The sequence below is a fragment of the Patagioenas fasciata genome, chromosome 2 (genome assembly GCF_037038585.1).
Source record: "Patagioenas fasciata isolate bPatFas1 chromosome 2, bPatFas1.hap1, whole genome shotgun sequence".
NCBI lineage: Eukaryota > Metazoa > Chordata > Aves > Columbiformes > Columbidae > Patagioenas > Patagioenas fasciata.
This window is the reverse complement of record NC_092521.1, coordinates 38,116,127-38,142,269: the sequence shown is the minus strand read 5'-3', so window position 1 is coordinate 38,142,269 and position 26,143 is coordinate 38,116,127. Positions and strand designations below refer to the sequence as shown.

At 42.1% G+C, this 26,143-nt stretch overlaps 1 protein-coding gene and 1 long non-coding RNA gene across 2 annotated transcripts in view; both read right to left on the bottom strand.

The window, feature by feature from the left end:
• Window positions 1-16,887, bottom strand: part of CYP7B1 (cytochrome P450 family 7 subfamily B member 1) — a 126,053-nt gene extending 109,166 nt beyond the window's left edge. Inside the window, exon 1 of the mRNA XM_065831397.2 lies at window positions 16,442-16,887. Within this exon, the coding sequence (XP_065687469.1) occupies window positions 16,442-16,887 (446 nt within the window). The remainder of the gene's footprint in view (window positions 1-16,441) is intronic.
• On the bottom strand, window positions 8,062-10,837 carry LOC139827361 (uncharacterized). The gene is made up of 3 exons (XR_011737889.1): window positions 10,699-10,837; window positions 10,189-10,304; window positions 8,062-8,653 (listed from the first exon to the last, which is right to left on the bottom strand). It is a non-coding gene; the product is annotated as an uncharacterized lncRNA (long non-coding RNA).
• Window positions 16,888-26,143: the final 9,256 nt, after the last annotated feature.

The window sequence follows — 26,143 nt, the reverse complement described above, 5'->3', positions numbered from 1 at the left end:
TTTTCAAGTTGAAGTAGAAGCTGCAAATTCAGGATTGAACATCAGGATTAGGAGAAGTGATACTCTGGATGGTAAGGACAAAACAGAGGACTCACACATAAATCGGGCATAAATTTGATAGCTAATGAGGCAAAAGTCCTTTCCTTTGAAAAAAATCAATTAAGCTCAGTGTGGCCCTGTCTGTGGGGTAGGACAAGGATCAGTTCCCAGGTACTGTGTCTTGTCACATACCCTGAGCGGCCGCTGGGATTTCCCCTCAGCCTCCCTCCGTTCTCCCTTCACCGCTGGTTTCTGTGGAAAGGAACACATGCACATTTCACAACAGAAAATGCCCATTATTTTTACTACCCACAACACTTTTTTTCTTTTGTACTAGAAGGAACTATCTTGTACTTAAGTGACCAGAACAATTTTTTTTAAATTCAATGATAACAAACTGCAGCCCAATCTCTGCAGCTGAAGGCTACCAGAAGAGCTTCTCATGAGACAACTCACAAACTTGAGATGGATTTTGTTAAAGAAGTACTATCTCCATTTACAGATGCCCAAAACAAACAAAAATACTATAATGTTGCAAAATCTTTGTGGCTCAAAAGCCACTTTCCCACTTTTCGCGACTATGTGATTAGTTTTGTCACCACAGTTACAGAAAATTCACTTCTTATGTGGTCCACAGCTTGAAGACAGAAGCCCTTGATTGTGTTCTGAATCTTATGGCTTACAAATGAAAAAAGGCTCTAAAGGCTTCAGCCTTCTCAGTCACCGAAACAGAATACTTTTGCTTTGTATAAGTCAATAAAATTATATCTTCCCATCTCTTTTATGAAAGCAGAATAAGCTTCAGACTGCTTTTAGAAGGTTAATATCCCAGTGGAAAACACCGGATTGGACTCATCAGCAAATGTGGTTAAGCACAAGCGTGCCAGTTTATGGGAAGAAAAATAAGGGTTGGGTTTAGCAGAGGACAGTCAATGTGCCAGCTATGGTTTGCCATACACGGCTGCCAGCATTACAGACCCAGACAGACAACTGAGAGACAAGTCACTGCTTCAATGTTAGAAGAGTGAAAAAAATGTTTGCTTCATGATCAGGGCCATGTGGCCATTTTACTCTCATGCAATCCATACCATTCAAACATATGTAATTTTGCATACGAAAGGAAACCTAGAGTCAGCCCCAGTCTTTTAAGCTCTCATACAACATGTGTATTCAGATGGAAGTGAAAGTACTATTTTTATATAACCTCAGTTACCAACAAGAACTGGTGTCATCCTCTACAAACTTCTAGGGGATAAAAATTGCATTCCAGACTCTGAATTTTAAACTCTTCAAGAACCAATGAATAAAGACATTTTAACTGTATCAAAATTGAGCCTTGAAACTCTGTTCAAAGCATAAAATTAGTATCACATTGTTCCCACCAGGAATTAGTAGCACTGAGGTAAGGAAATACTACTGTATATTCTGTATCGTAACATCAAACCAGAAATGTACATTTGCCTCAGCAAGAAATTGCTGATCTGTCAAAAAAATTGACCTTCTGCTCAGCTTAGAAGCACAAGTCCCACTAATCATAGAATCATAGTTTGGGTTGGAAGGGACCTTCAAAGGTCATCTAGTCCAACCCCCATGCAATGCGCAGGGACATCTTCAACTAGATCAGGTTGCTCAAAGCCCCGTTCAGCCTGGCCTGGGATGTCTCCAGGGACGGGGCATCTACCACCTCTCTGGGCAACCTAGGCCTGTGGTTTACCACCCTCATTGTAAAATCAGAGGCTATGCAAAGGATTAAAAGGAAGCCTTTGTTTCAGCAATTCACTGAATCACAACTTAAGGCAACTCTTATGAACCCAAACTACACTAAACTTGCAAGTATTTTGCTTTACATGGTAAGGTAAGTCACCACGTAAAGATGTGGAGATGGTGAAGGCGAGGTCCAGCAGAAGCAAAGAATTTGGGCATGGTCAGGTTGTTGTCTTTAGCAAGATATTAGCTCCATCACACATGGCCTGGTCTTCCCTACTTGTCAGTAAATGCCACATGAGCAAACATGCCTCCAACAGATGCAGTAAGCTGGTTACTCAACCAGAAAGAGCTACCACGGCATTTCTCCCTGCCCCCCATGGACTGCTGAAGGGCTTCTGCAGGCACAGTGACGTTAGTGACAGGAGGGACGAATCACAACCCCAGCTAACATGCCCAGGTTGGCAAAACTTTGTTCATGTTTAAGATGTCACAGAGAAATTCAGTAACTGTGACTCTTGCAAAAGGACCCCTAACTACTGTGTATTTTCATCCTGCAAAGCGAAAATGCAAAGCTCCTGCTGTAACAAAATCCAAAGCCATTTCTTGGTAGAAGCAGGACCAGTAAACCAGAGCTCTGTTCCATTTTCAAAAGCTCAGAGCATCAGGATTTGCTGTGATTTTGAACAGTTTTTCATATGCAAAAGTATTTCAGTTGTTACTGATGTGTTATGAGTCACAAAAACACTAAATATACATACACAATTTACAGAACAGATTATTTTCATTTGGCTATATGATAAAGCTACAGCCACCATAGAATCTCTATGGTGTGAGCAACTCTCTAAGGTGAAATCCTGGACTTGCTGAAATTAATGAAAAACAACTGTCTAAAGTAAGGCCAAAAAGTCATGTCAAACACTGCAATAATACAAAGTCTGATAAGGGTCTGTTATCACATGTTTACTGCTTTAGCATGAGATTAGGAGAATTACAGGTCTAAAGGTTAGAAAATGCCAGCTGTAGGAGATATTTCATAGGGAGGAAGATAAGCACAGTAAAAAACAAAAGGGACTTGAGATAAAGAAAGAAAACATGATACTGAATGGCAGAGAAACTGCCAGAAAAATCAGGGAAGACTTAAATGCACTAATTTTTTCTTCTGTCTAAAACTGTTGAAAATCAGTTTGATCAGCCAGTCAAGAAGATTACGCTGGTGTCAGAGCAATGACAGAATTATATAAATGAAGAGAATAGTGACTGCTCTAATCCCTTTCCTGGGCAAAGGAAGGAGTCCTGCAGAAGGCAGGTGTTGCAGCAAAGGCAAGAAGCTTTCAAGCTACTCTTGACCAAGCTGAAGGGGCTACAGCATAGCTCAAGGGCAAAGTTTCAAGCTAGACAAAAAAAAAAAAAAATCCCAATATGTCTTGATTCAACATAAGCCTAGTGAAATTCATAAAAATCAATAATTACAAATTCAGTGGTTCAGTAAACTCCATCAGGAGTCAACATAAATTTTCTTCAAAAGCCAGAGCACAGGCCTACCTGGGACTCATGGAGGCTGTCCACTCCAAGGCACATTTGACTAACAGCTGCCATCTCACTCTCAGGGCTTGAAATTCAATCATTTTTTCTTAGGAAGTTCATAAAACCTAATACTATTCTCAAGCTGAGAATAATTATATGATCCTGGGGAAAGGTGAGAGGATAGGTTGATGATCAGTATACTGAGCAAGACTTGGGGAAGAAGATGGATACAAATGGATAACTGGGGGAGCTATCATGAGCCTTTGGGAAGGACAAAGTGTTGAAGTCCCTGCTCCTTGGGTTTGAAGAAGCAGCAGGCTCCCAGCATGAGCTGAGTTGTAAGAAAGTGATGACATGAGGGTGAAGTGGGATGGAGAGAGATCAGCTGCAACCAGAGGGCAGGAAACAAGATGAAATTGCTCTTGCTGGTGCATGTTGACCATCCTAATTTGCTCTTTCATTTCCCTACTGCTCACTGGAGATGCACTCCATCACAACCTGCTTTTGGGTTTCATCCCGTAAGTTGAGAAAGAAATCCCACACAAGGAGAACAGAGGGGAAATAAAGGGCAATTAGAGGAACTGGATGTTAAAGAGTCACATCTCCTGACAGCTGTGTTGAAGATCCAGGTGGAATTGCCAGGTGACTTATCAACAAAAGCACTTCATTTTTTTATTGTCATTTTGTCTATGGAAAATCCCCTTACAGGTTCCAGTGTGATAAAACCAATTAGCAAAACCCACTCAAATGAAACAAAGAAGGGTCTCATTAGCCTGGCTTACCCCTGAGTACAGCAATGGGAATTCATGAGGACAGCTTCTATACAGAACAGTGAATTTTGTGAACAGTAAAAAAGTAAATTGAGAAATCAGAAAAGAAAAAACAACACTCTAATACCTAGCAGAAAATGGGATGATACAAAATATAAAGCCTGCTGAAAGAGCAAAAAGTGATAAATACAGACTTTATCCTTTACTAACATAAATCTAGTATTACCCACCAGCCAGACTCTGCAGTTGGGTTATAATGATCATCAGCAGAATTGCAGTAGGGCCCAAGTTTGAATTTGCAGTAGGCACCTTGTTTGAATCACAGAACCCAATTGTGCTGCTTGCTTTCTATATACAGAGCAGTTCTGAGAAATTTTGCATGCAAAGTCATTTTTATTGAGGAGGCTTTGATCAGTCCAACCCTAGAAAATTAGAGAGATGTTTACGTACTGGCTTGGAGTTAAATTCATACTTGGGCAGACAATTAACTGATATGACCCTTCCACAATCTTGAGAAATTAACTTACTACCATGAGCAGGAAAGACTTTCCACTACCTTGCTGCCTTTAAGGAGATGATTTGATATTTGCCACAAAAAGTAAAAAGCACCATTTGATACAACAGGGCTGTAGCTATATCTGATTGGTGTGTCTGGAACTAAATAGGATACCAGAGGTACAAGTGGTCATGGGTGCAACAGCAGAGATTCTGTCACCCAGAGCCCACTGAAAAAAGCTGTGTGCATCCTGCACATGTGGGAATCCTTGGGCAGCCTTCACTTGGGAAGTCAGCATCATCATAGCACACATGGGGCTTTCCATCTTCCTGTCATCTCCAATCTCGAGGTCCTTCACTGAAAACTGAGCCCGGTGTGAAGGATTTAATCCAATGACATTCCTAACACCTCCAATTAGCTGTGAAGTTGCAACTACAAGCATGCTGTTTTGCTTTTTTTTTCACATGGTCTGATGACAGAAACCACCTGACATTCCAAATCAGCACATCATTATTTGTGCTGAAAACAATTACGAGAAAAATCTTCCTGGGCCTTTCCTTTTGATGAAATGAACCTTATCACTGCAGTTTAAGTTGCTTTATCCCTCACATTTCTATTGCATATAGTGCATTTGAGTCTCTGGAACTGCTGAAGCATAATTTGGAAGCATGAGATCACACATATTCCTGGCTCCTAAACAGTAGTCTCAGAGGTAATATTAATAACAAGATACACTGAAATAGCATGCAAAACAAAACAAACAAGATTTTTTTAATGTCTAAGCAAAAGAACAAAGTGTCGGTTCATCTGGTCCCATCTGAATTTTCTCTTCTTTTTTATAGCCAGTTAATAAAACTGGCTGCTCTTCTCCTTTTTCCCAGAGGCAAGCAAGCATGCAATGCAGAGACACGAAGTGTAGATACATCGGTTCACACACATGTTCTTGGGGTGGGGAGAAAGGATAGACAGTAGGTTGCTTCAGCCCATACTAACTTGCCATTAAGGCACAATTAAAGATATATCAGATGAGCTTGCCAGCACCTTTGAACAGTAGGATTCCATACTTTGAATGTGAGATAGTCTCGCTTATTTTGGATGCCATCTTAGGCTATCGTCCATGCTTTTCAGTTAAATCTTTTTGATGTGTAAAAGGACAGACATATTCGCTTACGAGACTGAATTAGCCCCCCTTTCTTAAAGAGAAGACAGAATGGTAAGAACAACCTATGGGATAAACACTGGACTACTCATCACTCAAAAGAAAAAATAAACCAAAAACAGGACAGCTTTTCATCCACAGTTTCAAGCCAAATAGTGTTCAACCACAATTTAATGTAGTTGATGCAGGGGACACTGCAATGGTTTAGTCTGTGCAGGAGATAAGACTGGACAGGTCATAACTGTATGTGACACCTGTTTGGGAGGGCAAAACATTAAGGTATGTCTGACTTCTGCAAATGAGGTCATGAAGCCAAGAAGCCCAACAGATCTCTGCATTATCTGTTTTAGCTTCTTATCACTGCAGAGCCAATAGAAGCAGCATGCAGAGTTTTATTTTAAAGTCTTCATGACAACAGGTTTTTAAGGCTCTATATTTGTTATAGCTGATGTGGTTCTATATGAAGAAGTCCACAGGTTACAAAAAAAATCCTTTCTCTTGTAATGCCACAATATCAAGTAGGATCTAGCAGCATTTTCACTACATAGGATGCAAGAAACTAAACAGCTTACAGAAAAAAAAAAAAATTACTTGCTCACATATGCAAAATTCCTTTGAAGCTTAATTCTAATTCTTGTATCTTAAAGCAGCAACACCAGAAATTCAGCTATCTGTTCAACCACAAACCAGACATTGCGCAAGCAACTGTTTCCCAAACCACGGAACACTGGCATACATGGGGAAATCCTCCTGTCCTACTGTGAACAATTCTGTGTCACTCTTCAGTAGCAACACATAATTTAACCTGGCTTTAAAGGGTATTATGTGCAAGCCGCTAGCATAGAAACTTCAAATTACCCTCATCTGGTCCTCAGAAGGAGCTCAGGCTCTGAAGCTGGCTTGTTGCACTTCAGGGCCTGGAAATGAATCTCCACCAGTCACAGATGCTGTGATGGCAACTGTTATCGAAAAGCTCAAACATCTTTTGTGTACCACCATGCACTTTAAGCTTTATTTCATCATCAGATACACACATCTAAGTCCTACTGTTGCTGAATCAGAATCTTTCAGACAAGTATTTGAGGTTAAAAGTGTACCACGTACAAGCCTGCCCTCCCAGTCCTTAGATTTTTCCTCTCTGTTTTGCCCAAATATCTCTTCTGCAGGTTCATCGTGTTTTACAATTGGTTCTTGGGTAACTCCTGAACTGAGAGACATTTTCACTTCTTGTACCACTACACAGCTGCTCCTTTTTAAATGGGACTTACACACAAGCATTTCAGTGTGGGCTCTGGCAACATGCCTTGCCCTCAGCTGTAGGGTTTGAAAATTTGCTATTTAAGCAAAACAGTTATCTTGCTGAAAACTAACCTAGACATCTGAAAATCTTTTAAAAATTAGAAAAGATTCCATCCAACAAAATAACAGAAGTTCTCCTAAGGAATAAGGAATAAACACATAGTCCACTGGAAACATTTTACAAATACTGGTACCTACCGAAAGAAAAGCAAACCTTACAGAGATGCTTTTTGTGTCTTATGAAGTATTAGGTGAGTAAATATCATAGGTACCTGAACAACTGAAGGAAAAAATGATGCTTTGTCATCAAGTCACCGTTTGAGCTATCTTCAGAGAAGCTTCCCAAACGTGACTCCCAAAGCTTCTCATGCTGAAAAAACAGCTGGAGAGAATTAGTACAGCTATGATTTATCACACACCAGAAGCTCTGAAGAGGAGCTATTCGAACCTAAAAAACCATGCACTGAAGAGGAAAATGTGGAGCAGTACTTCCCAGCTAGAGAAGCGATGACCAACACTACTGTAGCATCAGTTGAGTGGACCAGTAATGGAAGTTGCGCAAACTCTCTCCAAGGAGATACCAGCAATTGTCCTTCCTTCAGTAAGCATCGTGCTTTTGTTAACCAGATTGAATGAGAGTATCTGAAAATACTTGCTTTTTCTTGGGGCCCTATTAGAAAGTCAGAGACCACCTCTCTGAAACTTTCAGAGACTACAGTATTACACCATGACAAAGCGGAAAACCCACCCTTCTGCTGAAAGAAAAAGTACAAAACTACTGAAATGCTGACTTTTCAGGAACTTCATCACCAATTCTATGCCAATTCTCTCTACTGTGCTTTAACAGCAGTAGTTTCTCTTGTTAAGGAATATAAAGGTTCCTTTTTTTTTAAGTAATTACTGCTAGAGCTAGTAATTGCAAAACTTCTACATTCTCACAGTGCTAAAATGAGACCATCATTTTTCTCTAAATACCATGTCACTATAAAAAGTAATGAAAATGCGGCAATTTACTATGATCATTTTTTTCAACGTACCATTCAAAAAAATCCACATTTTGTTCAATCTTTTTAGGTAAGGCAAGGGACATAAGAATTTGTAATGATCACTCAGGAAAAATCTGGGCATGGGCATCCTGAGAAACAAGGAATTGGGGTGAGGAAAGCACTGGCTAGTGAGTGGATTGCTGATTTTTCTGGGGGGCTACAAGAAATCAGAAAGGCAACCAGACTTTGTACTGTCTCTTAGCCATCAGTAGAAGATTGACTCATGCAAACAAGAACTCCACAGGTGCTGAGTGAGACTGTCAGCAAGCAACACGAGTACAGCTTATGACAAACATGCACAGGCTCTCTGACAGGTCCCTGGGATGCCATGGACCAGGAGGGAGATGGTTCTTCAACTTCCCACTACAGACATGAGTCTGGAACGTGCAGCGTTGCAATCTGGGTTTTCACTGCAGTGCCAGGAAGAGACAGATGTGTAACAGAGAGGACACTCCTCTAACATCACATTTTAGTTTCATTTTGCTCATCTGTTCTTCCTTCATGTCCCTCCACAGGGCTTGAGCAGGCCACCATGCCAGGATGCTGTGCAATACTCTTCCAAATCATCAGGGATGCATCTGTTGCATTCAGCTAGAACCTCCTACTGTCAGGCCTGCAGTACGAGGGAGAACTTTTTGTTAAAGAACACAAGAATATTGCTTAGAAAACTACAAGATTAAATCAGAAGAAGCACAACCATAGCATTTTTCTGCTGATTTGAATTACGAATAGAAAGTACGAGCAGTTAAGAGGAAACAAGATATGTTCTATACGAGAGCCAAGATTTTTTTTCCTGACATGTGCCAAACAAGGAGAAGAAACAGAAGAATCTGGCACCATTAAAAACAGTTTGTGGAGAAAAGAACTGAATATCTACAGCCAAGCTCCATGTGGTTTGTAAAGAGGAAACTTTTGTTTTATGGGACTCTCAGTCAGCCAAAATTCTCCCAGACGGCGTGCAAATGGATATTAGCCTAAAAACCTACATGCATCTTGTAGAAGGATCAGTAAATGGTGGGGAAAGAAAAGAAACACTACTGAAGTTTTAAATTAGAATTCAAAATCTGCCTCATGGTTGAAAAAGTTAGTTTACCAGACAGCTATAATGTCATATATGGTAAGTGTGTTGGAAAGAAAAGGCAGCAAGTTAAAACAGAAAACTAGAAGTCAGGAAAATGAGTTCCAACCCGGGCTCCACTACCAAGTAGCTCTATGAAACTTGGATAAAAAAGACTGCCAACTTAAATGTGCGATTTTCCTTAACTTCATATAGTGTATTAACATTGCACTTATGCTGTTTCTTTTAGCTTCTATATTTCCCCCGCTCCTTGGCATCACTATGCACTAAGTTAAATGAGTGACTAGATGGAATACTGAGAATGGTTATATTACTATACCAAAACAAGCTCTGCCCAGCTTCTTCATCAAAATAACTTGACTGAAAGATTCCCAAACAGTTTTATATGGGACGCTAATTCTCATAACTAAGCAAAACATTAAAGTGGCTGACATGATCCAACAGCTTAGCTGAATATTGCAATTAAATGTGGCATTTGTCTTAAAACTGCAAATGGAACTTGTACTTCAGCACACAGGAGAAATGGAATGGGCAGGCAACAGTTCCTCAGCAAAAGCTGAGGCGTTATACCATGGAATGATTTTTTTCATCTTTTCTAGCAACTGAGCACCCTGCAAAGCATTTGGCTATGTTATCTGTAAATCAAGAGGAGCCCACATTGAGCTCCAATTTACAGTAGAGGAACTGAGGCAGAGTCTGCAGGCAAGATCGCAAGCTTGGGGAGCATCCAGTGCCTGCATCCCTTCTCACGGGCCCAGGTAGCTCTGCAGGTCAGATTCATCTTCCTGCAGTCACCTGACAATGTAGATCTCTAGTTATATCACCAACAATTAAAACACACCAAGTGTCAAATTTCACCATCATGCTTAAAGGAGAAGTAGTTAATATCTTCTCTAAGAGGATAACAGGATTAAGATTGGCCCCTTTGTGTCTGCCTTCACACCAGGCTTATATTTAACGTTTCAGCTAAAGTTTGCCAACTAGCTTGCTTTCCTCTTCTAAATATAGTAGTAAGCATGAAGCTCATTTTTGAAGCAGTCTGTATTTGCTTGTGTTCTCCTCATTCATACCTTTAGAGCTATCAACTTCAGAGGAGGAGCAGAAGGGTTAATCGCTCAGTACTTTCCATAAGCTCTGTGCATTTGTGCACAGTGCTCTAGACGGATGCTCCATGCTTCATGTTGCACTGGAATAATAAAAAGAGTAGAAAGCAATTCCATTTAATTCTTGCCCTTTAATTTTATCTCCTCCAAAGAACAATGAAAAGAAGAAAGCAAAACCAAGCACTTTAAGAATAAAAAATAATTGCAGGCATTTTTCACAAAAACACTGGAAGGAAAAACCACTGTAAAAGCATAAACCATTGTTATTCCAGTGAGAAATCTGAAGCTAGCAGTTCTTATTGCCACTAAAAATATCTCCGCCCCACACACACATACGTTTACCAGGATGGCATCTACTGATGGGTTTTGGATGCCAATCAAGACCAGACCAGGTACAAACTAAAGCTGAACAACCCCCAACAAAGTAGGTCAAGAAAAGTGGGAGGGAAGGGAAACTGTTGCTAGGTGGCAGTGTACCTTAAGCAAAGAATACTGTAAATCATAGATTATTGGTAGAGTTTGCTATCTGCTAAGAGAGATGTCATCTTCAGAGCCTTGGTAGGAAGCAGATCCCAAGATGTACATGATACCCAGACTACATATCAGAAGGATGAGAAGCAGCACTGGAAAAAAAAAAAAAAGAAAAACCTGCCTTGAGACATGATATTGTTCAAGACCCACAACTTAATGGCTCTCCAGGTCTGTTAGGGCTGTAAGAGAACCCAACAGCCAGAGAACTGAGTCCTGTACGTCTTGAGAAGGCTACGGTTTCACTTACTTCATTTTATTCGACCTTCTTGAAGCTCTTACCAGAAGAAGCATGCAGAGAAATATGCTCCCACCATATCTTGGCACAGCAGTGAACAGTTGACAGAAAACCCAAGTGTGGTGGTGAGAAAGAAAGGTTTTTTAAGGGTACTTAAGAAACAGAACTGTTACTTTTCTGCCTTAAGCAGTTTCAGTCTTCAGTCCTAATCTTTTCAGAGTGGAGCAAAGGTGGACAATAACATTAAACAAACAGAGGTAATGAAAACACATGAATTCTCTACAACTCCAACCAAAAGGATGGAGAAAAGGCCCCAGTAGAAAGTCAAGGTAAGAAGGGAGAAGCTAGATTTTTCTAGTATCCTTATATTTGTCCTTCCTGATGTTCCCTCCAACAGAAAACTACCTTAACATATTGCCTAAATTAGCAGAAGTGGTAAAAAAGACAGGCTGATGACATCTTGTGAACTACAATTCGCTTGGTAAGAGAGCTGTTAGCAAGCTCACAGCTTGTCACAGAGAAGGATAAGATGTTCGTGAAAGCAAAGATGAAATCTATATTTTTTTCACCAATATCTATCTGGGTTCAAGAGAGCAATTTTTTGGAAAAGTATCTTAGATTAATGTGATTGTATAGATTGGAGGTATTTTAGAGGACTGAATAAAAGAGAAAAATGAAAGATGCTTTGCTCCAACAAGGCTTTAAACCTGTAACTCAGGCCATAGCGAAATCCTTTCTGAGAAATGTATCAAGTAGTCCTTATGTTGACTTCAATCTACTATTATACCATGTTCTGACACATTAGAAATTGGTCAGAAATAATACATTAGAACGTATGTGCCACATCTAGCCCAGCATGGGAATTCCTACACTGCTGTACAGTAAAACAGACACAGGTCACACATGCCACATATCACATAATTCCCCCAAGCAATCTTGACTGTGAAGCCCATTTGTAATAATTAAAATACCAATCTTACCAACCTACAGAGTTGCAGAGTGAATAATTGTTACAAACCACTTCATCAGCGTAGCTCACACAGGCCATGTGTTAACTTTCCAAGCAGACATAAACTTCTCATGAGTACTTCAAGGTTGGGTTTCTATCTTCTTTATCTGACAAACTTTGGGATGCAAACCTCAGGACTGCAGGATCCAATTTCAACGGATAAATACAGATGCAACAAACTGTGTTCCACTTCTCTCCACTGCCCCCTTTCCCAAGCCGGTGGTTTTAATTTGTGGTCAGCCCAAGCCTCTTCCTCTTCCTGGTAGTTTGCAGCATCCACCCTGCAAGGAGGGAGGCAGAGAGCATCCCAGCCTCGTCCCCAAATTGCTGGTTACAATTTATGATCACTTTCAGACATGGGCATGCAATAAACAGTAGCAGGCAAAAATAAGTATCAGTTTGAGCAAGAAAAGGTGGCACAGTACCACACTGACAGAAGCCACCAGGAGCCAAGCCCTGCTGCTCTGGAGGGCCCTTCCCTGACCATGGCAGCATTACTGCTGGGAGACAAGCAGGAGTTGGCTTCCCCTGTTGTCTCACCTGTGCACAACTTGTGGAAAAACAGTTTGAAATCAGAAATAAAAACCATAAAGCTGGGGCAGAATTAGTCACTTTATGAAAACGAAAGAGAATAATATGTACAATTTCCAGTTTAGGAAGTCATCAGGTTTTGCCATAGCAGAAATACTTTCATGTGGAGGCACAAAGGAGAAATTTTCTCTCTGGAGAAAATACATTCCCCAGCAAACAGCCCAGATAGGCTTCTCTTCATTAACCAGTAAGAGGCAGATCTTTCTGTAGCATGCAGAAGGCAACAAGCCTCACTTGACACTGAAGTTTAACTCAAAATAAAATTTTCTGTGATTAAAGAAACTTTTGTTCTACTTCTGTTTCTTCACCATCTGTGATACAAAACCTGGCAAAGACTCCAATTAGTTTCCTTTGTGTTATTACTGCCACCAGCACTCAAATGATAAACATTTATACAAAAGGAAATTCCTCTTCCTTTCTTCGCTGTCTCCAAAGAGTAATGTGAATACTTTAATAAGAAAACCTTTACTGAACTCACTCTGAAACCTTGTAACACTAGATTACACCAACTGCACTACAGAAAAAGGCAAATTAAGTCAATAGAACACCTCTTCTGACAAAATCTTTTCTCCAGTAATGAGCACTCAGCCTGACAGGAAAGGAAGTAGAAGCACCTCGCACCAAGAAAGGCAAAACCCTGCAACATCTGCTTAAGGAACATCTGGGATGGATTTGGAGAGTTTTCTTCTCTGGGACATACAAACCCTCGTTACGCTCCCAGACACATAACTCTCAGAGTCACACTGGTGGTTTGTGCCTCGCCTCAGTCAAGCAGGACAGAGGCATCATCTGGCAAAACAAACCTGCCAAACTCAGAAGAACAAATTAGCACTTGATGGTGTATTATTTACTTACTTAAACTCTTCATTTATATGTACACACATTTGACTACTGTTGCTACCCTAGATGGAATCCATGCATAGTTGTGGTTAAGATGTTAAATTTGATTATTCTGGTAAAGTTTATCTTGGTATCTTAAACACAACAAAGAGCCCCTTATACAGAGTTTGCACACTGGTACAAGTATACCAACATTAGGGCAGCACATAAATTCCTATAAAAACATGTGCATAGGTGAAGCAGCAACACTTTTTTCTAGTGTAGGCAAGCTCTACAAAACCCAAATTATTTGTGTTTCTGTCCAAATGGGTATGGGCCATGATCAGGAGTACAACCTTGACTTTGGCATGTATTCACACAGTAATTTGCCAACAGTCCATAGGTCAACACATTCCCAAATGGTTCCTGAGTGGGAGGGGTAGCCCCACCTGCTCCTGGGTTTGTTAGGTTCAAACAGAAGAAAGTGGAAGAAGGAAACTGACATGTGGAGGACACACACGGATGGATAAACAAGCAAGTGGAGATCACAAACTTGGACCAAATCTGAGGATCTTAAGCTTTATCCCGATTTTTTAATCCACTGCACCCTTAGCATGGTTTTTCTTCTGCAGATCAGAAATGGCTGCTGAAGGCAGCCAGGCTACTGCTTGGCATCTCTCAAGACCATGCACAATTTATTTTATGCTAAAAAAGTAAGGAATAGTTGCACGTTTCACTGGTGCAGGATAGCACATCTACACCGGCACCTTATGCTTAGGGCTGTACTACACCGAGGTTGATGGATTTTTCCACTTTTTGTCCCCAGCTGCTTGCACTCCGGTGCTTTGTACACTTGCTTGAGAAACAACACAGGATTTAAAGACGTAGTTTATTAATTGAACAGCAGTTTGCTTTTTATGGCAAGAGAGTATGCCTTCTTGTTGAGGCCTCCTGTATAATACTATTCTGTCTTGGCAGAAATGTTCAAACAATTTTGCTATAGACTCTAAAGAGCTGACTTTAAAAACTCTACAGCCACGAGGGTTATGAAAATAACTCAGAGTGGGTTCTTTAATCCTTTTTTGCCTACCACTCACATCTGGTTGAAAACTTAATAGCAAGAGTTTTGCCTGTTTCCATTTTTAACAAAACTTCAGCCTATTACAATTCTACTAGAATTTCTACAAGTGACAGGCACAATCTTAAAATATGGCTGAGCCAGTAGAAGACTTTCTAGCCTTAAAATTACACACAATGCCATTTGGCCTATGTCCTTACTGCTCCCCTGTTGTTTTCTGTGCTGACCTCCTTTAGGAAGCTAAACTCCTTCCAGGAAACCAAAACTATTAAAAAAAGTATATACTCTTCTGCTGGTTTAACTCCCAGAAGCAGCTCACAGGGGGCCAGATAAGCAACAGGGAGGATGAAGGAGAGTGACCAGACCGGCAGCAGCAATCCACTTGGTAAAATGAGCTGAAACATACAAGCTGCATCCTAAGCTACTCTGTCAAGCAGTTTGTCTTATGAGATGACCTCAGCTGAACCTTGGAATAGATGTCTCCCACTTCAGGGATGGATTGGACTCTCTAACTGGAATCACATTAACAATGGTTCCAAGACAGATATCATGGAAATAATCCATCTCTGTTTACAGTCAGTGACCAGATGTCTTCTGGGATCAAACCAAGAATTTTCCCTGTTTTTCTCTGTTGATTCATTCACTCTATACATGGTCTCAAAATTAGGGTTATTTGCCTAAAAACTGCCAGACTGACTTTCTGACCCTTTTTTAGAGGCTAGTACTAGAATTTCTTTTTTCGCCTTTGTTTGTCTAAACCTTCCAAAAGTAACTTTTAATGATTAAGAAAAGTAACTGTTTACTATTCAGAATTAAATTTAATATTTGCTATGTGTTTTATTATGTGATTGGAAAAAAAATAACCAAATAATACAGTGAATATGGATCCCTCCCCTTCTTCACTCCTCCTTCACCAAGTCTTTTACACACGTTTATTCATCAGCTGTCAAACAGACACTGAGGAGCCTCAAGCATTGGCAACAAAAGTGAAAAATACCCAGGAAAAGGTTCACATATAAACAAACAGCTGTTGTCCAAAAATATAAAGAATGGTTCCAAACAGTACTCCTTTCCCTCAAAAAAATGCAACTTCATGTGTCCCAAAGTATGTGTGCGCCTTCTGTGAAGCTTTAAATCGTACAGTTGAAAGGAATTAAAGGCAACACTCTGAGGGGCACTAACGAAAGTCACCGAAACGTCCACAACACAAGTTCTAGTGGCTTTGCTAATGCTCCTGTCAGCTACTCATCACAGAGAAAAGTGGCAGCGAAGAGTCTGTTGCAACCCAGCAAGAGTATGTCACCTTTGCCTCGGTAGATACGGTCAGTGCACTCTGGACTCCGCGGGAACGCTGTCAAGTCCCGCACCTTCATACGTGCTACATAGGGCGCCCAAGTAACACTCTGGTTTATAGCCAACGTAAGGGTCACTGGCAGGAGCCAGGCTATGTGCTTCGTGCACCCCTTGTTTTGGAGCACGGACTCCCACGCACCCACGAAAGGCGAGACCCGCTTCCCGGGCGCTCCGGCCGCGCCGAGTACCCACGTGCGAGCGGCGGCCCCCACACCTCACTCAGGAGCGGAGCCACCGTCCGCAGCCTCGCAGCCCCGCACCACCCCGGCCCTTCCTCGCCTCCGGCCGTGGCGCCGCAGCGGAGCGTCGCGTCGCCGGAGCCCCGCCGAGCGGCAGCCGCCCGGCGCCCCGCGGCCCCCGCGCTCGCCCTATCCGCAGCGGGGGGCCGCCGGCCGCCATCCCCCTGAGACCCACCGCCCCCGGCCCGGCGGGGCGGTGGCGGCGGCGGCGGCCGCTGATAGGGCTTCCCGGCGCGGAGGGGCGGGCGGAGGGACGCGCGGCCCAATGCACGGCTCGGCGGCGCGACTCCCGCCTCGCAGCCCCGCTCCCCCGCCGCGGCCGTGCAGGAATGCGGCGGCGGCCCCTCGCCCCGCCGCCCTGGTACCTTTTCCTCCTGCAGAGCACGCAAACGGCACAGAGCAGCAGCGCGGCGGCGGCCGCCCCGCCGTAGGTGCGCAGCTGCAGCGCGTCGGGGCCCATGTCGGCAGAGCTCGCCTCGGTGGCCGCTGGTGCCTCGCCGCCACCCGGGAGGAAAGTTTCGCCCGTCCCCCGGCTCCCTGCCGGAGAGGCGCCCGGCCCGCCGGCCCTCCCCGCCCACCCCGAGCCCAGGGGGCTGGGTTTGGCTGCTCGGAGCCCGACTTGGCGAGCGGGCCCGGTGCGACCCGGCCGGCTCCTCCCCGAGGAGCGACAGACGCGGGGAGGGTCGCGCCCGCCCGCCCCCGCGGCTTCCCGGCGGCGAAGGGGAAGCCCCGGCCTTCGGTGTGCGGGGCACGGCTGGGATGCGGCGGAGAGTTCCCAGGGCGGACACTGGGGCAGGGGGTCCAGGGGCATCCCACTGCGCCGGTAAACGGCCCGGGGCCGCCGATCTTCTTCAGCCCTCCCCGCACCCCGCTCGGTGCTCCCACAGAGTTGGCCGCCCGAGCAGAGATGGCATGTCCCCAGTGCAAAGAGGTGCCAAGCTTGAGCAGGTAGCGGCTCTAGCAGCCCTTTCATCTCCGCTTGTTTTGGTACACCTGATTGTGTCCCCTGCTTAAAAAGCAAGACAACACCCTTCAGCTTCATAAAACTTCACCTGCAGTAGGATAAACTAGACGTGAGCAGTGGAAGTTGGCTCTTGGTGCTATGCTGCGTGAGAAAAAAACAGGTCCAGTCCCCAAGGTAGCACTTCCACTCTTCCCAGTCCCACCGTGCCAGCCCTTCTGATGTGTTACAGAGAGGACCAGGTGAGAAACCAAAAACAGAGGCAAGAGAGATATCCCCAGCTTGACGAAGCAGGATGGGGCAGAGTGGGGCCGAGGTCCAGGGAGTTTGGTACTCTGTGGCTGGGCAGGGGGCTAACAAAATAGCAGGCCAACAGCAGTACCTCATAACTCTGCTGCCATTTGGTACAAGGTGCAATGAGAAACATTGCTGTGATGTCAGATGCCATTTAATGCAAATTCACATTGAGTAAGGTGCTGTAGGTACTGGAATTGTGATTTGGTTGAATGCTGCTAGACAGAATTTCACGTACCTTACTCATTCTCGGCTGCACGTGGTATTATGAAATAGTTTTTCACTGTATTTGGTGGTTTATACATTCGTTTCATCTTGGAAACAAGTCACACAGAATAACAGAATGTTAGGGATTGGAAGGGACCTCAAAGGATCATCTAGTTCAATTCCCCTTGCCGGAACAGGAATGCTTAGATGAGGCTACACAGGAATGTGTACAGGCAGGTTTTTAATGTCTCCAGAGGAGACTCCACAACCCCTCTGGGCAGCCTGTTCCAGTGTTCTGTCACCCTCACTGTGAAGAAGTTTCTTCTCAAATTTAAGTGGAACCTTTTGTGTTCCAGTTTGAACCCATTACCCCTTGTCTTACCATTGATTGTCACCGAGAAGAGCCTGACTCCATCCTCATGATGCTCACCCTTTATATATTTATAAACATTAGTGAGGTCACCGCTCAGTCTCCTCCAAGCTAAAGAGACCCAGCTCCCCCAGCCTTTCCTCACAAAGGAGATGCTCCACTCCCTTAATCATCTTTGTTGCCCTGCGCTGGACTCTCTCCAGCAGTTCCCTGTCCTTCTTGAACTGAGGGGTCCAAAACTGGACACAACATACATGTCATACAACACTCGGTTTTCTGAATTGCCCTGTTGTAAGTTTCCTCTGAATTGTAGACACCCAAATGTATCTTAGCAGATCAAAAGGCCAGTTAGCTAAAAGGCCGTCCTGACTTCAGCAGATCTCATCATTTTTAGAGGCCTGACTCACATCTGAGGGTTTGCAATTGGCAGCACTGTGTGTCTTCTTCCTCAGACATTCCTGTTAATTTCAGTGAAATACTCAAAAATGCCATTGTATTAATCAGATAACATCTAATTCATGTGTCTCACACCAAAGTGTCTCAGAATCTGCTCGGTACTGCTTAAAACCATAAGCTGTGCCCCTAGAGATAAAAAAATCAGACACCCTTATTGTGCAATACAGCACAGTGAGGGAAACCATAAGAGAAACCAATGTTTCACCCGTAGTTCTATAGGGCTTTTTGCAGGGAACTATATTTGAAATCCCCAGCTTGGGAATCCCAAGGGGTTTCTTAGCTACCAATCCTGTTAATTCCTGGAAAAATAGTAATTTAGAACTGTAAGGCATTACACAGTGTAAAATATTACTCATTTTACAAGTGACCTCTGCTGTGAAAATTGAGTGTTTCACTTCAGTATAATGAAAAGTGTTCACATACAGTTAAATAGCTGTGGCAAATAGAGTAATCCCTTATCCCAATTTGAACTATCAAAACGTTGAGAAGATCACTGTAGTTCTGGCAGAGGGCATGAAGCATGAAGAGGGTTACAACAATACTTTTTTTTTTTTTTTTTTAGTTTGCACTGTTTGTACTGTGAAGTTACTGTTTTGGATCAGTTGCAAATGAAAAATCACACCACCACACACCAAAAAACACCAGAACGTGAGCAAACCTGTGTTATTTTAGAATACAGTGAACACAGCCTGAAAGGTCCTAAGTACCCTAGGAGTGCTTTGTACTCTTCTGTGTCAATCATTTAAAAAGCCCAAGAGGATGAATTAATTTCTCCTCAGCTAGTAAAGGAACCTCAAAGAGTTAACAGCCCAAACCTTTTGAAGTTTGGTGTCTTATATATAGTATGAACTATCTTGGTGCAGATCCAGCTGGGTGGTATTTGCACATAACGTACAAAACACAAGTTATAATACAAGGTGTTTCAAAAAGATGGACCAGATTTGCTTTGAAATTGGGTCCATCTTTTTAAAACGCCCCAGAGATGTGTCTGTACATACTGGCATCTCAGCTAACTAGGGAAAGAAGGTCAGGGTGTAAAGTCCCTTTTAACATAGCTGTAGCAGAAAAGAGTAAATTTATTTAATTTTCTGGAGGTGCAAGCCTCATCTAATAGTGATATGGTCTCGTGTTGGAAAATCACTTCTAAGAATTGGAGGGGTTTTCAGTTTTAAGCTGATCTTCATGAAGCTCTCACTGCAGCACACACATAAGTGAGAAGGAAGAATGCAAATGCTGTTATATTTGGAAAAAGGGTAATGCTACTCTCTGTCTGGATACAGCTGCGTCCAGTTGTTATTCGTACTGGTGGGGTGTAATTGCTGTTTTTCCCTGACAGTGTTATTGTCTCCTTGGTGAACTTTTCAAGCACAGTCCCTGTGCTTAGAAAGCTGATAGAAACAGCTGCAGGGTGGAGAGAGGTGAAGGCATTTGCAGGTATATGCTGGAGCAGGGGGAGGGATGGAGAATTCATAAGCTAAGCTTTGAGGACTTTTCAGTTGGAAGACACCAACGATTTTAGAGAGGTTCTTAATAGCATGGTAGTACGCCTAGATAGATAGATAGATAGATGCTCGGTTACATTTCTCCTGTTTAAATTGTGAACATTCTGTACATATGCTACAGTTCAAAATGCATACTGTGTGTATGTTTCATACTGCCAATGTTGTAAGATGATATAGATCATATTTTTTTGTCTTATGAAAATGCAGAAGACTCAAAATAAACTTCGAACAGTATATACTGCAATCTGTACTGTATGTTACACATCAGAGTGTGATTTTGCTATATGCAGCACATGGACAAATGCCTGTTCTACGGGGTAGCTTTAGTGTGCACGAGAATTTAAACTCCTAGGCTTAGACAAGCGCAGATTCTCTATTACTGAAACACCAGTGAGATATGTGTTATAAGCAGTGGCAGGAATAAGGCTTATTTTTCTGCTTGCCCAGCACTACTCATTCTAAGGCTATTTTCAACAGCTTATAGCTTTGCTCTGCTGTAACCATTGCAGTTGCAATACTGCAAGTCCATTCTTGCCTTCAGTTTAAATGCGCGTGAAGTATTCCAACCAAAACAGTCTATGTATTTTTGTGAACAATGCTAAGGAAAAATACCCATGCTAACATTTTTAGTGGTTTTGAGAAATGGCAGTGGCATCAGACTTTGAAACAGGGTCAACAAATTAACCTCTGTGTCAAAGATAATATGTCTGAATTTATTTAGGTTATCAGCTCCACAAGAAGAAAGGTTTTGTATACTCTAGTGACCCACTGGACCTTTGGAGCTTAATTCCCTGAAGATGCTACTGGAACTGGGTCTGCTTCCAGCTCTTAGTTCAGCAGCTGTTTTCTCTGAAAGTGAAGCTCTGAGCTAATAGAGATCAGGCTGAATTCAGGGCAACGAAACTAAAAGCCTTTTTGTTCATTGTTCTCTGTCTCCCTTGCTGCTGGAATACAAGTGAAGGAAAGTGCAGTGATTTAAGTGTAGGATGAAAAGGCTACAGACCTCTCAAATATCACTCACTAGATTTAAGATCAACGCATTTTATTCTCTCTTTGTGTTTTCTCTTTTGTGAACGGATCAGTTTTTCTTTTAATGCTTTTGTAATGCAGCCTTGCAACCTCTCTCCCATGACCTCCTGTGTCAATACGGCCAATTGGCCTGAGCTCTGAACAAGACCCCACGCTGAGAGGAGCAAGAAGTGCCACTCTTCTGCCCCTGCACTTCAAATGTAGTAGCCCCACTTCCCACTATCATGTTAACTGACACGCCAAACACATACCTGTTACATGCATCAACACATGGACTTGCGTTGTGTCAGGGAAAAAAAAGAGGCTGAGAGGTCTACAGGGGCAGGGGTGGTGAGGTTGGCTGGTAGAGATGGAGAACTGAATAGGCAAAGAGGTTATGAATGGGAGTAAGAGAAGGAAATAGAAAAGAGGATTAGGAACAGATGTGTGGAAACTGAGGATGAAGGAGCAAGGTTCAATCTGGGAACGAAAGGAAAGGAGAGAAGAAGAGGAGAGTGAGAATATGAAAGGTTTTGAGGATGAGTGTGAGAGAACTGGCGCTGTCTCTGTGAAAAGATTAAGGTGTGGAATTGTGATATGACTCAAAGGGGAAATCCAGGAAGAGAGGTGGAACTGGAAATGAGTAGGAATGTCAGTATGGGAGAGGAGAAGCCAAGAGGACTAAGGTTAAAACTGCTGACATAGTTCCTGCAGTTTGCAGTCTGGGTCTTAGAAGGAAACAAGAAAGGGATTTGCATCAAAAATTGTCACTGGGGAAGCATAAAAGGGATGGGCAAGAGAATCAAAAGAAGAAGGGACCAACAGAAGAGGCTACGTCTTCCTGGATGCAGTTTCATATTGTTTAAGATGGTACAACTGCAACAAGCCTCAAAAGACATGGTCACGTTTCTCCTTACAGCCATTTGTGCCACAAGTCATGCAATATTGTAATTTCCCTTTTGTTTTGTCTAGCAATCATGTTGTCACAGTGAGAACTGTTTACTTCCTAATCTGGCAGAAATCTCACTCACCAAAGGAGAAGGAGGAATAGCATTCCACCAGATAAGCCGTTGATTCAACTCATGTCAAAGCCATGTAGCTTGTGCAAGGAGAGGGAGTGATTCTCTGAGATGCAGACTATGGGGAAATGTGGCATCCTATTCTGGGAGTGAAATGAAAGGGACCTGTGCTACAGCATGAAGGTTTTCAGCCCTGATGATGCTCAGACAAATGTTAGTATGATGTCACATGAGAGAATTTTCATGTTCTCACTCTGTCTTTTTCATGACAAGATTTTACTACATATGCATATCTGTAATAAAGTAATTTAGGAATGAGCTTTACAAATAAATTTAGACTATGCAGACAAAGAAGCTGTAGGGCTCCTCCTTCTTTCTTATGAAACTTGGTGAAGCAAGGATCGGACTGCAAGAGAAACAACTGTGCAGGCAAAATTAACTAAAGACTCTCCTTGAGAGTTATATTCAATCCCTTTCTGTGGTAGGTCTTGTGTCATGATACTGTTTATAGGCTGATTATCTAGTAGTCCTTCATTTTATTCAGGCTCAACTTGAGACCTTGGGTCTGATTTGACAATATAGTAAGTTAATCAGCTGTATGATCTGAATAACGTCACAAAATTTTGAAAAATGCCCTATTGCCTGCACAGGATTATGTGGACAGAATTTGGGGAAGTTATAATGAAAAATAAGTGGAACTACAGCATACTTAACTTCATTAAAGGCCTACAATTCTGGGATTTCCTAAAATTCTTATAGCTGACTTTGTAACCTTCAAAATGTGTGTTTTAGGTTTCATTGCTGTAATTCAATTTTATTTGCCTTGGGAATAGTGCAGTCTTTGCTAGCAACAAATATTTGGGGCAACTAAATAGTGTTTGTACTGCTATAAAAACAAATATCATGTATTAACTCATTAGCTGGCAGGTGTATGTATATAAACAACATCTGGACAGTTTTCATTTCCCTAGAGTAGCGAACATAGCTATAGCACAGATTGGAAGAGAAATGAGGAAGGAAAAGAGAGAAGGAGAGGAGAGGAGAGGAGAGGAGAGGAGAGGAGAGGAGAGGAGAGGAGAGGAGAGGAGAGGAGAGGAGAGGAGAGGAGAGGAGAGGAGAGGAGAGGAGAGGAGAGGAGAGGAGAGGAGAGGAGAGGAGGATGGGAACATTAAAAAATCAGTTCTCACAGCCCTCTCCACTCTAAGGATGAATCCGCAGGAAAGAGAGTGAAATATCCTGATTTGCAAACAGAAAGGGTGCAAGAGAAATTCTTAAGAGTGCACAGTTACTGAAGTGAAAAGAATGAATGGCTGAAGATTGGAGAGGAAAAATCCTAAAACTATTAGCAAGTGTATTATTGATGAACTGTGATACAAGAATATTATATGAGCCAAATGATTAGACAGTAGGAGATGGAGACAGTAAAATCCAATCAGGTTTACCATCGAGGATTTTAATAATACCGGCTTCAGTGCAACTGGGAATCAATCCATAGGCATTTCTGAAACACCACATAGGAAAATATGATGACAAGCAAAATAAAATCTTCCTAAAATGATCAGCCACTTATGTCAGGATTGCTAACCATTGAAAAACAGGACAGATATATACAACAGATGCATTTAAAAAAAAAATAAAAAAAATAAAAAAAATATATATATATATAGAAGACTAGACCTCCTAAATGGAAATAAAATCTGTAATAAACTGAACAACTTGTGAGCTGTCTTGGCAAGAACAGACAAGGTGGAGCAGTGCTAAACAGATCAAAGTGCACAAAAAGTTTTTGAAGACCAGTTCTGTAAGTTACTGCATACATGGAAGTTAATTACTGTAAAATACAGGGTAAGGATCAATTAAATCACATTTTATGTCAAAAAAGTGGAGATGCACACAAGTTCCAAATTCATGCTTGTATGTTTGCATTCACACTGAAAAGAAACACAGTTAACAAATGAGGTTTCAAGGAGAAAAAGCTCATATAGACCTGAAATGTGACTTGAATTACATGACACAGGATTTCTAAATCCTGATGTCTTAGACTAGAGCTGACAGTGATTCCTGAAGTGTTAACTATGCTCCTGCACAATCAGCTTTTCTTTCTTATTAGCCGCTTTTGGACCATGGTGCTACGAATCTCTTACACCATGCTTTTAAATGTGATAAATTTGTGGTTTGAGGGGGTTTGTTAACTCGCTGCATTGCTTGTTCATCTGATACTGGTTTGTATTAGTGGTCTTGCTGATCAATCACGTCATGATTAAGTTATTACTTAAATTATTTGGGTTTATATTTTATTGTACTTAGTAATTTGAATTAAGCCCAACTGTGGGGGAAAAAAAAAAAGCAAACATTCTAGCACAATCAATTCAAACAGTGTATGGAGAGTCCAAAAGTTGGCTTGGCAGCCAGTTGTTCAGAGTTAATGTGCAATCAGTTAAGTCGAAGGTACTCAAGTTTGCTCAACACTTTTTATGACTGACTTTATAAAAAACAAATCAGATATACTTCAAGATGACTTGTACACTGCTTTTTTTTTTTTTTTTTTTTAAGTAGTGTCTGGGTGTATTACCTTTACTGTTTATTCTGCTTAAGAATCTCTTGATGCGAAGTTAATACAGAAGTGTTTTGAATCTCAAAGTGTAGGGTTTTGACAGCAGTGCACCAGCAGATTAGAATCTGGAGCTGTTCTCTTCTACCTGTCTATGACCGATGCTCTCACTCTTCAGGTGAAGACACTTGATTTGCCCATGAATTGGCTCCTGATCTATCATTTTTCAATTCTCCATATTAAAATAAACCAAATCTGCATTGATCTTTTGTCATCTAATGGGTGACACTCAGCTCATTCATGGGTGTGTATATGCTCTTGCCCCAGAGATGTCACGGCAAGGCTGGGGCAGAGGCTCCTGGTGCATCATTATGTCAGCAAGCTGATTTTAATCTTGTGCTGCAAATCTGTCAACGCTTGAAGTTGTCCTGTAAAGCTATTGGAGTTGCTAAATGCGTGCCTCACTGCACAGGGCACACCTGTGTGAAGTGTTTTGATTAAAGGAATTGGACAGAGGTGGAGTAGACTCTGTGCTTTGGACTCTATCCTAAATAGATATTTTTGCTCCATTAGATTGTATGTGGGTGGATAAAGACTAAGCTCAGGCAGGTCTGAAATCAAACCTTTGAAGTTACTTCATCTTAATTTTTACCTAAAGAGTTGAGAAAGCACAGATCCTTTAAAAGGGAAGTGGGAAATACGTATGCAGCCAGCATATGACCACAGTTACCTTCCAGGCTTATCACAGGCTAAGTTGAAACTGAAACCACGTCCGCTTTATGATGATTTTAGAAGGCAACAGAGCTCCCCTCTACACAGGTTGGCCTCTAGAGGTGGTCAGTGTATGAGAGGAGAGATGATACTTCCCTGGGTGTCATCTCCATAGGCAGAACTGATGCCACTAATATGTACCACTAGGAAGAGGAATATAAAAGTAGATGCAACCCTACGAGTTCAAGCACGGAGCTTTCAAAATATGAGACAATATGTTGTAATTCATAAGCAGAAATATGAGTTGGCTCCAAGAGGTAAAACAACTAGGATTTGTTCCTTAGCATAGACACATTTTTAAGCAAGATGGTAAAAGCAGCGCAGCACTTTGGTCACCTACCTGCTGACTGCACAAGCTCTTTAATAAAACAGCATGTAATGCAAGTGTATGGGTCATCACAGTAAGTAGCTGATCAAGGGAAGGCAGCAGTAGATGGAGAAATTTTTACCCTCTTGGATATCTAGAGCCACTCAGAATCACCTTTCAGTGCTTCATTTGTGCATGGGTGCTCGTGCTATAACTGAAATGAAGTGGTGGAGTTTGTCTGGATTATAACGTTGAAGTGATGGAAGGAACACTTGAGAGTTATTCTGCTTTATGTCTCTAGCACAGCCAAAGGAATGCTTGATTACTAGGGAAAAGGAATGTGAATAATGAAAGAAGGGAATGACTTGAATCCATTCAGCTTCTATCAGAGCTGTAAGCTGGATCTATTCAGAGCTCACTGGTTATTGTTATGCATCTTCTGCTCTGGTAACACAGGCTCTCTAAAATAAGTTTAAAATGGCTGCACTTGGAAGGCCTTGTCTTTGAAAAGTGCTTGGTTTTAATAATATTCTCTGTAAACATGTTTCTGGCCTAATATTCAAGGCCTGGTTAAAAACTTCAAAAAAGTGTAGTGTTAGTGCCTGTGGGGGAAGGTATTTC